General features: G+C 42.2%; 1 protein-coding gene across 5 annotated transcripts in view; it reads right to left on the reverse strand.

Annotated features, from left to right (window-relative positions):
• Positions 1-13,698, reverse strand: part of LOC116511140 (ELKS/Rab6-interacting/CAST family member 1) — a 158,348-nt gene that overhangs the window by 35,136 nt on the left and 109,514 nt on the right. For all 5 annotated transcript variants that reach the window (XM_032220979.1, XM_032220981.1, XM_032220980.1 and 2 more), the window contains one exon: positions 5,850-5,994. In XM_032220979.1, the coding sequence (XP_032076870.1) occupies positions 5,850-5,994 (145 nt within the window). The remainder of the gene's footprint in view (positions 1-5,849; positions 5,995-13,698) is intronic.

Here is a 13,698-nt window from a genome sequence, read left to right on the forward strand (position 1 = left end):
GGTGAGCCAGATTTACATTAACGACCATGTGATTTGCTTAATGACCATGGTGACAATAATTGTAAAACTGGGTCTGGTCATGTGAGGACTCACTTTAACAGCATGTTGCTTAGCACTGAAATTCTGGTTCCTATTGTGGTTGTTGAGGACTGCATGAATTAGGTATGAAGGTATTAAAAGAAAAATAGTGACACTAACTATTAAAAATGGAGATCATGAAATACCATAAAACAAATCAGGCTTTTGGAGCAGATTAAATAAGCCTATGTGAAATATATTCATATTGTGCAGATGCAGTTCTCCTGATCAGAAACATTTCTTTCTTACATTAAAATTCAATTTGTTAGACTACAAACTGAGTTAACTGCAATTCTGCTTCCAGAGCAGTGTTTTATTTGCCTGAATGCTCATGCTGTTAAATTTCCTCCTTTGGCAGATCAAACATGTCTTCTTCTATATGTTACCAAATGGAAATCTTTTATTTGAGATGCATTACTGTTGTAATGGCTTGTAAAATATATCCACTGATTTAAAGCAGATATGTATAGTCGCACCAGGAACGGTGCTCTCAAAAAACAGATGTGGCCGGAATAATTATTTATTTAGCATGCTTATATATCACTTTATGAATCTAAATGATCTATGGTGATTTTCAAAACAATAACAAAAAATCCCAATTAAAATCAAAGAAGAAAAACCCAATAAAATATAAATTAAAAAACCAAATCAACAGGGAAGTAAGCATCACAAACATCAGCGATGCTGACTGTTCTAATTTCCAAAGTCATTGTGAAACAGTTTTGTCTTGAAGGTCTTATGAAATGGGCCAGAGTTAGACATCAAAGGAAAATTGACAAATGTTTTGGAAAAAAGCCAGACTTTGGATCTCCTCCACCCATCTTACGTACCATGTTTTCCCAAAAGTAACACAGGGTCAGAGCAACTTTTGCATCTTGTTTGGAAACCAAGGACCCAGAGTATGGAGGAAGAATGGAGAGGCCAATCAAGCACAGTAATCTCACGGTCATTGAACCAGTTTTTGGTGCTTTTGGCAAAAGTTGCTCTCATCAGAAAAAAGGATATTGGACCAAGGAGCAACAGGACTTTGGACCACTGTGCTTCATTAAGACCAGGATCAACGCAGCCGTCTACCAGGAGATGTTGGAGCACTTCATGCTTCCTTCCGCAGACGAGCTTTATGGGGATGCTGACTTCATTTTCCAGCTGCCCACACTGCCAAAAGCACCAAAACCTGGTTCAATGACCGTGGAATTACTGTGCTTGATTGGCCAGCAAACTCGTCTGACCTGAACCCCATAGAGAATCTATGGGACATTGCCAAGAGAAAGATGAGAGACATGAGATCGAACAATACAGAAGAGCTGAAGGCCGCTATTGAAGCATCCTGGTCTTCCATAACACCTCAGCAGTGCCACAGGCTGTTAGCTTCCATGCCACGCCACATTGAGGCAGCAATTGCTGCAAAAGGGGCCCAAACCAAGTACTGAGTACATATGCATGCTTATACTTTTCAGAGGTCCGATATTGTTCTATGTACAATCCTTGTTTTCTTGATTACATGTAATATTCTATTTTTCTGAGATGGTGGATTTGGGGTTTTCATGAGGTGTACGCCATAAGCCTCACAATTATGACAAATCACGGCTTGAACTAGCTTGCTTTGCATTTAATGAGTCTATCTCATATATTAGTTTCACCTTTTAAGTTGCGTTACTGAAATAAACGAACTTTTGCACAATATTCTAATTTTTCGAGTTTCACCTGTAAATTATCTTCTTGTGAACCAAACTTTACTGATTAGGTAAGTCAAAAATAGAAAATATTAGCTTCCCTTTCAGTCTTGAGGCTATTCATACAAGTAACATTTACCTTAAGCATCTGGTGTTCCCCCTTATCTCTTCTTTGCTGAACTTCGGACATTCTTAGACATGCAGTAAAATAGTAAATTACTTTCTGACAAGTGCTTCTACTACTCAGTGATTAAAAAAGTCACAGCCTATAATATTACATCTCATGTTATTATTATGGTGAGGATGGCTAAGTTAAACTACAACTGTAATTACTTACAGTTATTACTGAATCTCCCCATTTGAGTTAATCAAGGGTATTAATTATGCTTAGTTGGCTAACTCTCAGGGCTAGCAAAGTATTGATTTTCTTCTTGGGTCTTCTTCTCCCACTGGGTAGATACACACTGTCCTTATCTTCCTTGATGCCAATAACTCTTTGACAGCCTTGAAGTTAGTGATTCTTAAGCAGCCAAAACTGCCGAAATGCAATGTAGTTTGACAGCCATTATCATCTCCTCTATTTTTCTGATTCCAAGAACAACTGTCTTCTTAGTCTAGTTCAGTGTTTTTCAACCTTTTTTGTGCAAAGGCACACTTTTTTCATGAAAAAAATCACAAGGCACACCACCATTAGAAAATGTTAAAAAAATTTAACTCTGTGCCTATATTGACTATAGGCGGGTGTTTTTCCCACGGCACACCTTACACTATGTCACGGCACACTAGTGTGCCACGGCACAGTGGTTGAAAAACACTGGTCTAGTTCATCCTCCTTTTTCCAGCATGAAGAACCAGTTCATTCACACAGTGTCCGCATCACCATTTCCTTTCCAATAGCCACAATTGTTACCCCAGTTCCATTACCTCCAAAAGAACCGCATGTATTGTGCATCAGCTACGTAATTCCATTCTGCCCCAATTTTTAGGGTCCTGCTGGGACTTCTGCATCTCTCTGTAACAACTATGGTACTTATTCATGAAGTTGTTCTGAATGGAAATGTTCCTGTGAATTTAATCCAATTCCAGTGGTATGTTCCATTATCACTTCCAAAAACATTTTCTATGCAGTTGTCATTCTTACTTGGCACTATATTTCCATTACCTGATCATATTAAGAGAAATTAAGTTTTATCCATAAGTTGTGGTTCTTTCATTCCTGTTCAAAACCTGTGTCTTTGAACTTGACTGTGAATCAAATTACTGCTCTACCGTGTTTCCCCGAATATACGACAGGGTCTTATTTTCTTTTTACTTACAAAATATGGCCTTGGGCTTATTATAGGGGAGGGCTTATTGTTTTGGGGTTGCCGGGCGGCTGCTCCCTTGTGAACTGGCTCCTGAACTGTCTTACAGAGAGTTCTAGCAGCCAGCTCACAACCACAGAGCACACTCCTAGAGTGGCTGCTGCTGGAAGACTCGGCAGCTGAGTTTTGAACCGGAGAAGGCGTTATGCTCGGAGCACGGCAGCTGCTGCAGGGAGAGCTGGGCCCGGACATGTTGAAGCTAGGAGGCATGCCTGCTGGGGGCAGAACAGACACTCGCGCAACCCCCTCCTCCAGCCGGGCAGAGCTCCATGCACTGACCTAGGGGGTATCCCTAATGTGCCAAGCTGCGGGAGCTGGGGAACGGGCAGAGCGCCACATGGCTTGGCACCTTAGGGATACCCCCTAGGTCAGTGAATGGTGCTCTGCCCGGCTGGAGAGGGGTTTGCCGGGCGGCTGCTTGTGAGGGTGGTCACCTCATGGCAGTTTCGCCCTGAAGCTATGCCTGGCTCTTCGGGAGCCAGTTTGCAAGGGAGCAGCTGCCTGGCAATTCCCCCCTCCGGCCAGGCAGAATGCCACTCCCCAACCTAGCGGTATCCCGAAGGCGACAAGCAATGTGAGCGCCTTTCTCCCCCCCAGTTCCTGCGGGTTGGTGCATTCAGGATACCGCTATGTCGGTGAGCGGTGCTCTGCCTGGCCGGGGGGGGGGGGAGGTTGTCCAGGGGGTATATTTTTGGAGATGGGCTTATATTTTTGCCCATGTGAAAAATGTGGCAAGGCTTTAGTTTCAGGACAGGTCGTATTTTCGGGGAAACACGGTATTTCTTCCTAGACTTTCTTACTGCTGTAAGAGCTCTCTGAATGTCAATAAAACGTTGAAGGTGGAAACCACAGCTTTTTTCCTAAAGATTTATTTTTAATCCATGTATTTTCTGTACTAATTTTATAAGTCTGCCCAACTCAAACAAGGTGACTCAGGGGGTGGGGGAGCATACAAAACTTTTGAAACCTAATCTATTGAAGGTATCACAGGAAAATCAATTTGCACCGGCTTCTCTCATTATTAACCTGCAGAACAGCAGATTATACTTTACATTGCCATAGTACGTAACAGAAATATATTGTGACACATGTTTGCTAGGTAGGGCTCAGTTATGACTATACTATCTTATCCTCATCAAAGCATCTGGGCTTCCTTAAATCGCATTATATTCTTGAAGCAGTCCCATTTATTCTTCGAACCTATAAAGAAATAGTTTCCCAATCTATATTCTATCATGAACCAGCTGAGAAGATAAGCCACCTAAGGTTTGGGAAAGGATTGTAGTAGTTACTGTGAGATGACAATTATATTTCCTCTTTAGGAGATAATGCATGAAAAATGGCAAAAGTTCATCTTCAAAGAGCACCTAGAGGGGTTCTAAAATTAATTAACAACAACAAAGGGAAAACAATGTCTTCAAAAAAATCAAGAGTATCAAATATCTTATAACTACAACATAAGAACAAGCTTAGGAAAACTACAAATCTTAAAAAGAAAAAAGGGACGTTGGATCTAAACATAGTCAATTAGGCTCCCAATGGTTCTTTCTGCCAAGTATATTTCACAATGAGTGGACACTTACTGAAACGGCCCTTCCACAATTAGCCATATCTGTATAACAACCCACAAGCAAGGACCACACAGGAAAATCAGTGTGGTTGTTGGGTAACACAAAAAGCAGAAAAGATAAACACTTCTCCTTATTAAGAATGTTAATCCATCAACCATGTATTACTTTCTTTCCATAAAAATACTAATAAGAATCTGTTCATTTTTCCAAGGTAGCTACCACAAACATACTAGAGCTCAGGGGCATAAGCCATATAAAACAGAGCAAAAGAAAAAAAAAGAAAGCAGGTGAACAATCTTTGGTCCTCACTCCAGTAGCAGGAAAGCCTTCTGAGTAAATTCTCTGACAAGCATAGTGGAGACTGAAAAAAGAACGCCTCGTTCTTTGGTGTAGTGCAGTGGTGGGATTCAATTTTTTTTACTACCGGTTCTGTGAACGTGGCTTGGTGAGAGTGGCATGGCTTGATGGGCGTGGCAGGAGAAGGATACTATAAAATCTCTATTCCCTCCCCACTCCAGGGAAAGAATACTGTAAAATCTCCATTCCCTCCCCACTCCAGGGGAAGGATGCGGCAAAATCCCCATATCCTCCCAATCAGCTGGGACTTGGGAGGCAGAGAATAGATGGGGGCGGGGCCAGTCAGAGGTGGTATTTACCGGTTCTCCGAACTACTCACAATTTCCGTCTCTGGTTCGCCAGAATACCTACTGAATACCACCTCTAGTGTAGCGGTGTTTCCGTTTTCTGAGAAATTTGAAAAGCATAAGTCATCTAGAGCAGTGTTTTTCAACCTTTTTTGTGCAAAGGCACACTTTTTTCATGAAAAAAATCATGAGGCACACCACCATTAGAAAATGTTAAATTTTTTTAACTCTGTGCCTATATTGACTATATATAAAGTGTTTTTCCCACGGCACACCTTACACTATGTCACGGCACACTAGTGTGCCGCGGCACAGTGGTTGAAAAACACTGATCTAGAGCAATGTCTCTCAACGGTGGGCATTTTAAGATGTGTGGACTTCAGCTCCCAGATTTCCAGCTCCCACCTTAAAATGTCTAAGGTTGATATTCTGCTCTAGAAGAAAGAGGTGCTGGAGGAAGCAGGAATCAAGAGCATTTGCTCCTGATAAGCTAAAAGCCTCAGAGCACTGCAAAAGTACCTGTTGTTTCAGCTGCTGAACCAAGCGGTCTTTTTCACGTTTTAATCCAGCGACTTCCTCTTGAGTTTTTTTCTTAGAGGATGAAAGCTCCAGGAGAGCAATGTTGGCATCTTTTTCACTAATGGCAGCTAGAAGGGCTTCTTGTCTGGAAAAAGAAAGAAAGAAAGAAAGAAAAGAACCGATTAACTTCACTCACCCTGCTCCAAATATGCAAATGTATCTTGTGCCCTGTTCATAATTTCATGCCGATTCCTGCTTTGTGTTCCCTTTAAAATATCAAGCTGCATCTAGTTAAAGTTATGGTCTTTTAAGACTCTTTAAGTGGAGATATGTTGAGGGAACAATAAGCCCCACTGGCTTAGCATTCACTGGAGTTTATAGCAGAAGTATTTGCTAAATAAATCTATTGGGATATTTCATGATAGCAATGAGATTCTCTCAGAGAACTGACAGCCCCTTTAAATATGACTATATCCTGGATATCTCTTTTATGCAAGAAAGTTGTATGTACATGCATACATCGACAGCTTCCTAAAACAAGCTATATCCAGTTAAACTCAGAGCAGGTTACATATACTTGTTTACTTTATCGTTTAAAAAAGTGTTCAGTTCATTTTTTAACTTAAAACTCCCTGTATTTTTAAAAAATGCAATATAAGCTGTTAGCATAGGGAGATCATGCCTGAATATTTCCAGAAGCACTGCAGAAGTCCCTCCTGCTCAACAAAACTATTTAAGAATCACGTCCACATTTCTGGAAAAACTATCTGGACACTGATGAAGTCTGAACTCCCTGTAGAGTCTCTGAGGGAGTCCCCTCAAATGTATAACCAATACTACAAAGACATCTCAGATATGACTTTATAGACTGGTCTCTTACTTAAAGATACATCAAGGGTCAAGACCATGTGTTGGTTACATTTCTATTATTCCCACAGTGCAATGACGTGAAAAAAATTCAATGGCCTGAGGTCAGAAAAGTCCACTCATAAAATGATTTATGGCCCAGCAGCTCCATTCCTCAGGTCTATGGATTTTATTACAAAATAAACCTCAGAACAAGATACGATTTCCTGTCTGAGTGAACAGCTTTTACATTAGGACACCTGGACAGCCTTGCGATTATTTAAGAGAAATAATAGGTCTGAACCACACTGGTGCAACTTGTTACTGGTGTTCGCATCCTAGAGCTGCTAACTTTTAAAATACTATATATAACCATCAAGTAGACTGGCAAACATTTAATATTAAATTAAGAATACTTGTATGTTGAATCTATCATCAAAGCAGTACAGAAAATTTGTGACACAAAACATTTGTACTTTGGCTGCTAGTAACTTGACTTTTTAAAACTGTTTTAAAAATGTTAAATCAATACAAGAGAATATTCTTACTCTTAAGATAAGCTCTTGATTGCTGTGCAGAACAAAACATGTATTTTCATAAGGACATACTTCACTATTCTCACCTAAAGGATATACGGTAAATAGTCACTCCAGCCCTGTCTCTCTCTGTGAGTGCATGGTTATGCATGCGTGCACACACATGTGTGTATGCAATAAAGAGGACTACATTTATGTGCAATATGTAAGTAAATGTGATAATTTATTAGAAAGGGTTAGAGATTTTCATTTCTCTCTGTCTCTCTGTGTGTGTGTGTGTGTGTGTGTGTGTGTGTGTGTGTGTGAGAGAGAGAGAGAGAGAGAGAGAGAGAGAGAGAGAGATATTCCTATAAGCTAAATATAAGTTAAAAGCATTTAAATAGTTTGTTATAAAGTTGTAAAGATCTCAGTTAAACGTAAAAGTTCCCCTTGCACATATATGCTATTCATTCCTGACTCTAGAGGGCAGTGCTCATCTCCGTTTCAAAGCTGAAGAGCCAGTGCAAAGACATTTCCGTGGTCATGTGGCTGGTATGACTAAACGTTGAAGGCGCACGGACCGCTGTTACCTTCCCACCAAAGGTGGTTCCTATTTTTCTATTTGCATTTTTAACATGCTTTTGAACTGCTAGGTTGGCAGAAGCTGGGACAAGTTAATGGGAGCTTACGCGGCGCTAGGAATTCGAACCACTGAACTGCTGATCTTTCTGATTGACAAGCTCAGTGTCTTACCCACTAAGCCACCACATCCCTTTTCTCAGATCAGTTAGGATCTCAAGATCTCAATTAAGATGTGGTAAATTGTAAGTACTGATCAAAGTGGGATAATTTAGAAAGTAGAAAATACTAATACAAATACTACACCCCCAAAACCTTCTTTGCAGCTCAAATGCTATTTACAGGGTTCTTGTAGCTAGGACTGATGCCTTCCTAGACCGAAAATGAAACTCATCATTATGGACTAGGGTAATTGAAATGCATCAATGTGTTTAAAACGTAATATTTATTTCAGCCTTCCATTAGTTTGAGTTGTGCTCATTTACTAAAATCCTAAAACAAAAAAAATGTTTCCAGGATTAGGGTATACAGTATTTATAATTTTTTGTGAAATTAGCATTAAAGATTGAATAAATTTTCTCAATCTACCAAAAAGAAACAACATACAGCACAAGAATACATTAAGTTTGTTGTAGCATGACAGCCAAACTTTATTACAAGGACTCTAAGGATTCAACCTTAATACATTTCATGTGGTGCCAGTGTTTCTTAGAAAGATAATTGCTTTTTCATCTGATTGCAGAAGTATTCTCAAAGGACCAACAGAAATTTTTCTCTTTCCTGCAAGTTCACAGGAGAATGAGGCATGCTTTAACAGAGATCATGCTGATTTTTTCCCCCTGGAGACAGGTTAAGAGGTTAACTGAAAAACAGAGTAACATATTCAAGAATTAAATTCTGGGGGTCAATAAAGATTAAGAGTCTATAAACACCATGACAAGAAAGATTTTTTTTAAAGACAAAGAGAGAAAGTTTTAATCACTGAATTTTCCAAAAATGATTTCAAGAAATAGAACTAAAATAAAATCAGACTGAGAAGTTTTAATTACAAGTGCCATATTCCCTGTCAACCTGTGTGTGAGAGAGGAATGAGCTAGTATTTACACAACCAGTAAGCTCAAGAGGGATTATTCCTGGTGTTTTGGTGGCTCGTTGCACTCCTTTTGCATATTGGGATTGTTTTAGATGTCACGACTAACAGTTTCTTCCAATAATTGTGGAGAACAAATGGATGGTAAATGCTGGAACCCACAGGTCACCTGAGCAAACAAGTTGTTGCCACAATAAAGATTAACGACAGCTGTTGTGTACATAACCTCAGTTACATTTTTATCTTGGGGAATCAAGAAGGTACTTATGGAAATAAATTTGGTTCAACTGAGAGGGGCAGCTACTTGGTGGAGGGTAGGCTGCCTCATATCACAGACATCTGAAGTGGTGTAGGGTTTCCTGCTTAAGCATGGGGTTGGACTAGAAGACCTCCAAGGTCCCTTCCAACTCTGTTATTCTATTCTATTCTATTCTATTCTATTCTACTACAGAGGCAGTCTGAGGTTACTCTGTGATCGTTCTAGTTCTTCTCCCAGTGTCGATAGGCAACCACTGAGAGACACTCTTTTTTTTTTGTCTCAAAGCCTGATTGTATAAAAGTACATCACCTTCAGTTACTATTCATAAGGGATCCCCTAAAGAGCTGTAAAAACTGCCTTCAGCCAGCTGCTGTAATTGCTGTCTGTCAAAACAGAACCTGTTTTCTTACTAAACATTTCAAAGCATTGATTAGTTTGAAGGTGGGCGGGTGATGGGAAGGGTGAATGGGGGACAGAGGAAGACTGATGGCTTATGGACATTCAACTTTTATTTAGTTAAAGTACCCCAGAGAGATCCTAGCACTACATTAGAGAGAGAAAAAATCTTGCCTGTTCTGGCAGAACAGGAAAGCAACAGGAAGAAATTGTTACAAATAATGTCTGGGTTCCTGACATGGGAAGCATAAAGAAGTTCACACATGAGCAAACAACACACCAAACAGAATCACTGATGTTGCTGCTCACAAATGTCAAAATGAAGAAATCCCTTTCAGCATACAGCTAGGTTTTCCCCCCATTAACTTTTCTGCAACAGTAAAATATTGTTGAGGTTCAGTGCCTTAATAATTTCATTCCATACTAGGGACCCCCAAAGCAGCACCCTAAAGTAGACTGGTTGTAGTCACTATTTATAAAAAAGCATGAGGATCAATAGTTTAATGGATAAAATGAAGGACCTTTAATATCTGAGTACATAAGATGTCATTGAAAGTAAAAAATGGTTTAAAAAAGAACAGGGAGAAAGTTGATGTCATGATCAAAAGTACAGTCTAGAGATAATGGCAATTACATGTTTATTATCTCTTAGTAGAATGCAACTATTATCCTTCACTTCAATCATCCGTAACAAGGCTTTGTCATATTCAGGTATAAACTGCATTAAACACAAACTGTTTTATTCATATAAGACTTTTCTTCCTTTTTTTAAAAGAATACCTTATTTTAATTGGACCGGAATTTGGAAAGATATACATGAAATAAACAGGAATGAGTAACTGTTAGCCATAGTATAGCCTTCAATTCATCAGTGACTTCAATACCTATTTTCTGAATGCAAGCATCACTTTGTACCTACGCATCTCTAATAAGTAACAAGTTCTTAAATCCATTCTCAAATTGTGGGCAACATGAAGTGCTGTGTTGGATTGCAATAAGACAAAGGTAGAAGTTTACAAAGAAGAAAATATTTGTTAGCCCTGAAAACCCAGACCTCTCTATAGGATATTTACATTACAAAGACACTATGAAGGGACCCTCTACTCTTCTTCCACCATTACAAGCCCGCCTTAACATATGTTGGAAACTGTTGTTTTGCTTTTGAACTATAAAATATCTGAAAGGCATATATAAAGTCCAAATATGGCACATGCAAGACCAACTCTAATTTGTTTTGGAGATAAAAGTTCATTCAAACAAAATGAGCAAAGGTGCTGTTAATTTTGTCTGAAAACACCCGTGGAAGTTAAACCAGTCATTCTATCTTAGCCCCCAGCACTAACTGTACAGTGTAGCTATAAGGTGTTGTGGCTATTTACTTTAAAAATAGCTTACACATCAAAGCTTTTCTGGTAATTGGGAGTTAGACATACAAATACTCCATACTTTTAACTCCCAATTACAGGAAAAAAAAGTTTATTCCTTCCTCCCTTATGTTATACCCAAGAAAATTAGAGGTTTTTTTAAAAGCTTCATTCTATGGAAGGAAATGGGGGCATGAGGTCATAGCAAGAGATAAACCTGCCATGTCCTCATGTCCCTCTATAGCAACAAATCTCTTAAAATTTCTCTGTAAGCAGGGAGTTTTTAAAACAAATTCTGAGTGCTGCATGACGGGAAATGACAATGGAAAAGCAAGAAATCTTTAACTATAATTCCCATTCTAAAACGTATTGGAATGTTTAATTTCTTTACATAATGAATGCTTCACTTTAATTAGTATTCCTCAGGTTTCTATTTCTCAGGTAATGCTCTTGATTTATCTTACAATAAAAAAGGTGGTAGACTTTAGGAGAAACCCTACCATACTACCACCTCTTACAATACTAGACAACACAGTATCAACAGTAGAGACCTTCAAAGGAGAGAGGCAGATACGGCGGGGACTTCAGGGCAGGCCATTACCGGGGAAGGAGGGTTCGCTACATTACAGAGATCCCTCCTTCCGGCCCTGGGAGTCCCACTCCAAGACCAGATGGCGTAAGTAGTCAGGACCCTGGTCTCAGGCTGTTGTCGCTAAATGCCAGGTCTGTTGTCCATAAAGCTCCTCTCGTCCGGGACTTAATTTTAGACGAGAGGGCAGACCTGGCATGTATTACTGAGACCTGGCTGGGCCCAGAGGGAGGAGTCCCCCTTGTAGAGCTGTGCCCAGAAGGATTTCAGGTGCTGCATCAGCCGAGAGCCCAGGGAAGGGGTGGGGGTGTGGCCGCTGTTATCCGGGAGTCGTTAGTTCCTCGTAGGGTCCCTGCTCCGGAGATTGTCGGGTGTGAGTCTTTGCTGTTAAAGTTGGACCTCAAGGGTCAAGTGGGTTTGCTGCTAACGTACCTGCCTCCCAACAGCGTTGCAGCAGCCCTCCCCTCGCTCCTCGAGTCGGTAGCCGAGCTGGCAGTTGAGTTCCCTAGGTTGATGGTCCTGGGGGACTTTAATTTGCCATCGCTCGGTGAAAACTCTGATGGGGCGCAGGAGTTCATGGCTTCCATGACAGCCATGGGCTTGACCCAAGTAATTCGAGGCCCAACCCACTCAGCGGGACACATGCTTGACCTCGTATTTCTCTCGGAGCAGTGGATTTATGATCTTGGTCTGAGGGGGAGCGACATCATACCCCTGTCGTGGTCAGACCATTGCCTACTGAGGCTCGACTTCCGGAGGCCAAACCCCCACTGTAGGGAGGAGGAACCGACCAGGTGGTTCCGCCCCAGGCGTCTTATGGAGCCATCAAGGTTCCAGACAGAGCTTGGGGTTATTCCTGACACTTTCGCCCACAGTCCGGTGGAGACTCTGGCTGCTGCGTGGCACTTGGCAGCGTCAGAGGCCCTCGACCGGATTGCGCCACTGCGGATCCTCCGAGGCGGCGGATCCCGGAGACCCCCTTGGTTTACCGAGGAGCTCCGGGAGATGAAGCGCTGGAGGAGATGCCTAGAGCACCGTTGGAGGTCCGATAAGTCCGAATCGAACCGAGCAATGGTAACCACCTGCACCAGGGAATATACTAGGGCACTTAGGGCAGCAAAAAGATCGCACATAGCCACCCTGGTTGCATCCGCTGAGTCCCGTCCAGCCGCCCTGTTCAGGATAACCCGCTCCCTACTGAACAAAAGGGAGACGGGGGAACCCCTGCAGGGCAGAGCTGAAGAATATGCCCAATTCTTAGCGGACAAAATTGCTCGGTTTCGGTCGGACTTGGACTCCACACCTGCAGTTCCAGCCGAGGCACAGGGGGATCAAGTAGAACAGCTCTGGGTTGAGTTTCAGGACGTTACCCCCGGGGATGTGGACAAGGCCATGAGAGCTGTAAGTTCCTCCACCTGTGTTCTGGATCCGTGTCCCTCATGGCTGGTTGTTAACTGCAGTGAGGTGACACGAGGCTGGATCCAGGCGGTTGTAACCGCCTCCCTTCGGGAGGGGAACTTCCCCGCCGCACTGAAAGCGGCGGTGGTGAGACCCCTCCTGAAGAAACCATCCTTGGATCCAGCTGTTCTTAACAGCTATCGCCCGGTCTCCAACCTTCCCTTCCTGGGGAAGGTTGTTGAGAAGGTGGTGGCCTTCCAGCTCCAACGGTCCTTGGAGGAAGCAAACTATCTAGACCCCTTCCAGTCAGGCTTCAGACCCGGTTACAGCACAGAAACCGCTTTGGTCGCATTGATGGATGATCTTTGGAGAGCCAGAGATGAAGGACATCCCTCCATCCTGGTCCTCCTTGACCTCTCAGCGGCTTTCGATACCATCGACCATGGTATCCTTCTGCGACGACTGCGGGAGGTGGGAGTGGGAGGCACCGTGCTACGGTGGTTCTCCTCCTACCTCTCGGACAGGTCGCAGTCGGTGTTAGTGGGAGGGGAGAGATCGTCCCCAAGGCCCCTAAATTATGGGGTGCCGCAGGGTTCGGTCTTATCCCCCCTACTATTCAACATCTACATGAAACCGCTGGGAGAGATCATCCGCAGGCACGGGATTAGATACCATCAATACGCGGACGATACTCAACTGTATCTGTCCGCCCCGTGCCAAATCAATGAAGCGGTTGACGTGATGGGCCGGGGTCTTGAAGCCGTTATGGACTGGATGAGGGTTAACAAGCTTGTGCTCAACCCAGAAAAGACC

This window comes from Thamnophis elegans, chromosome 7 (genome assembly GCF_009769535.1).
Source record: "Thamnophis elegans isolate rThaEle1 chromosome 7, rThaEle1.pri, whole genome shotgun sequence".
Taxonomy (NCBI): Eukaryota; Metazoa; Chordata; class Lepidosauria; order Squamata; family Colubridae; genus Thamnophis; species Thamnophis elegans.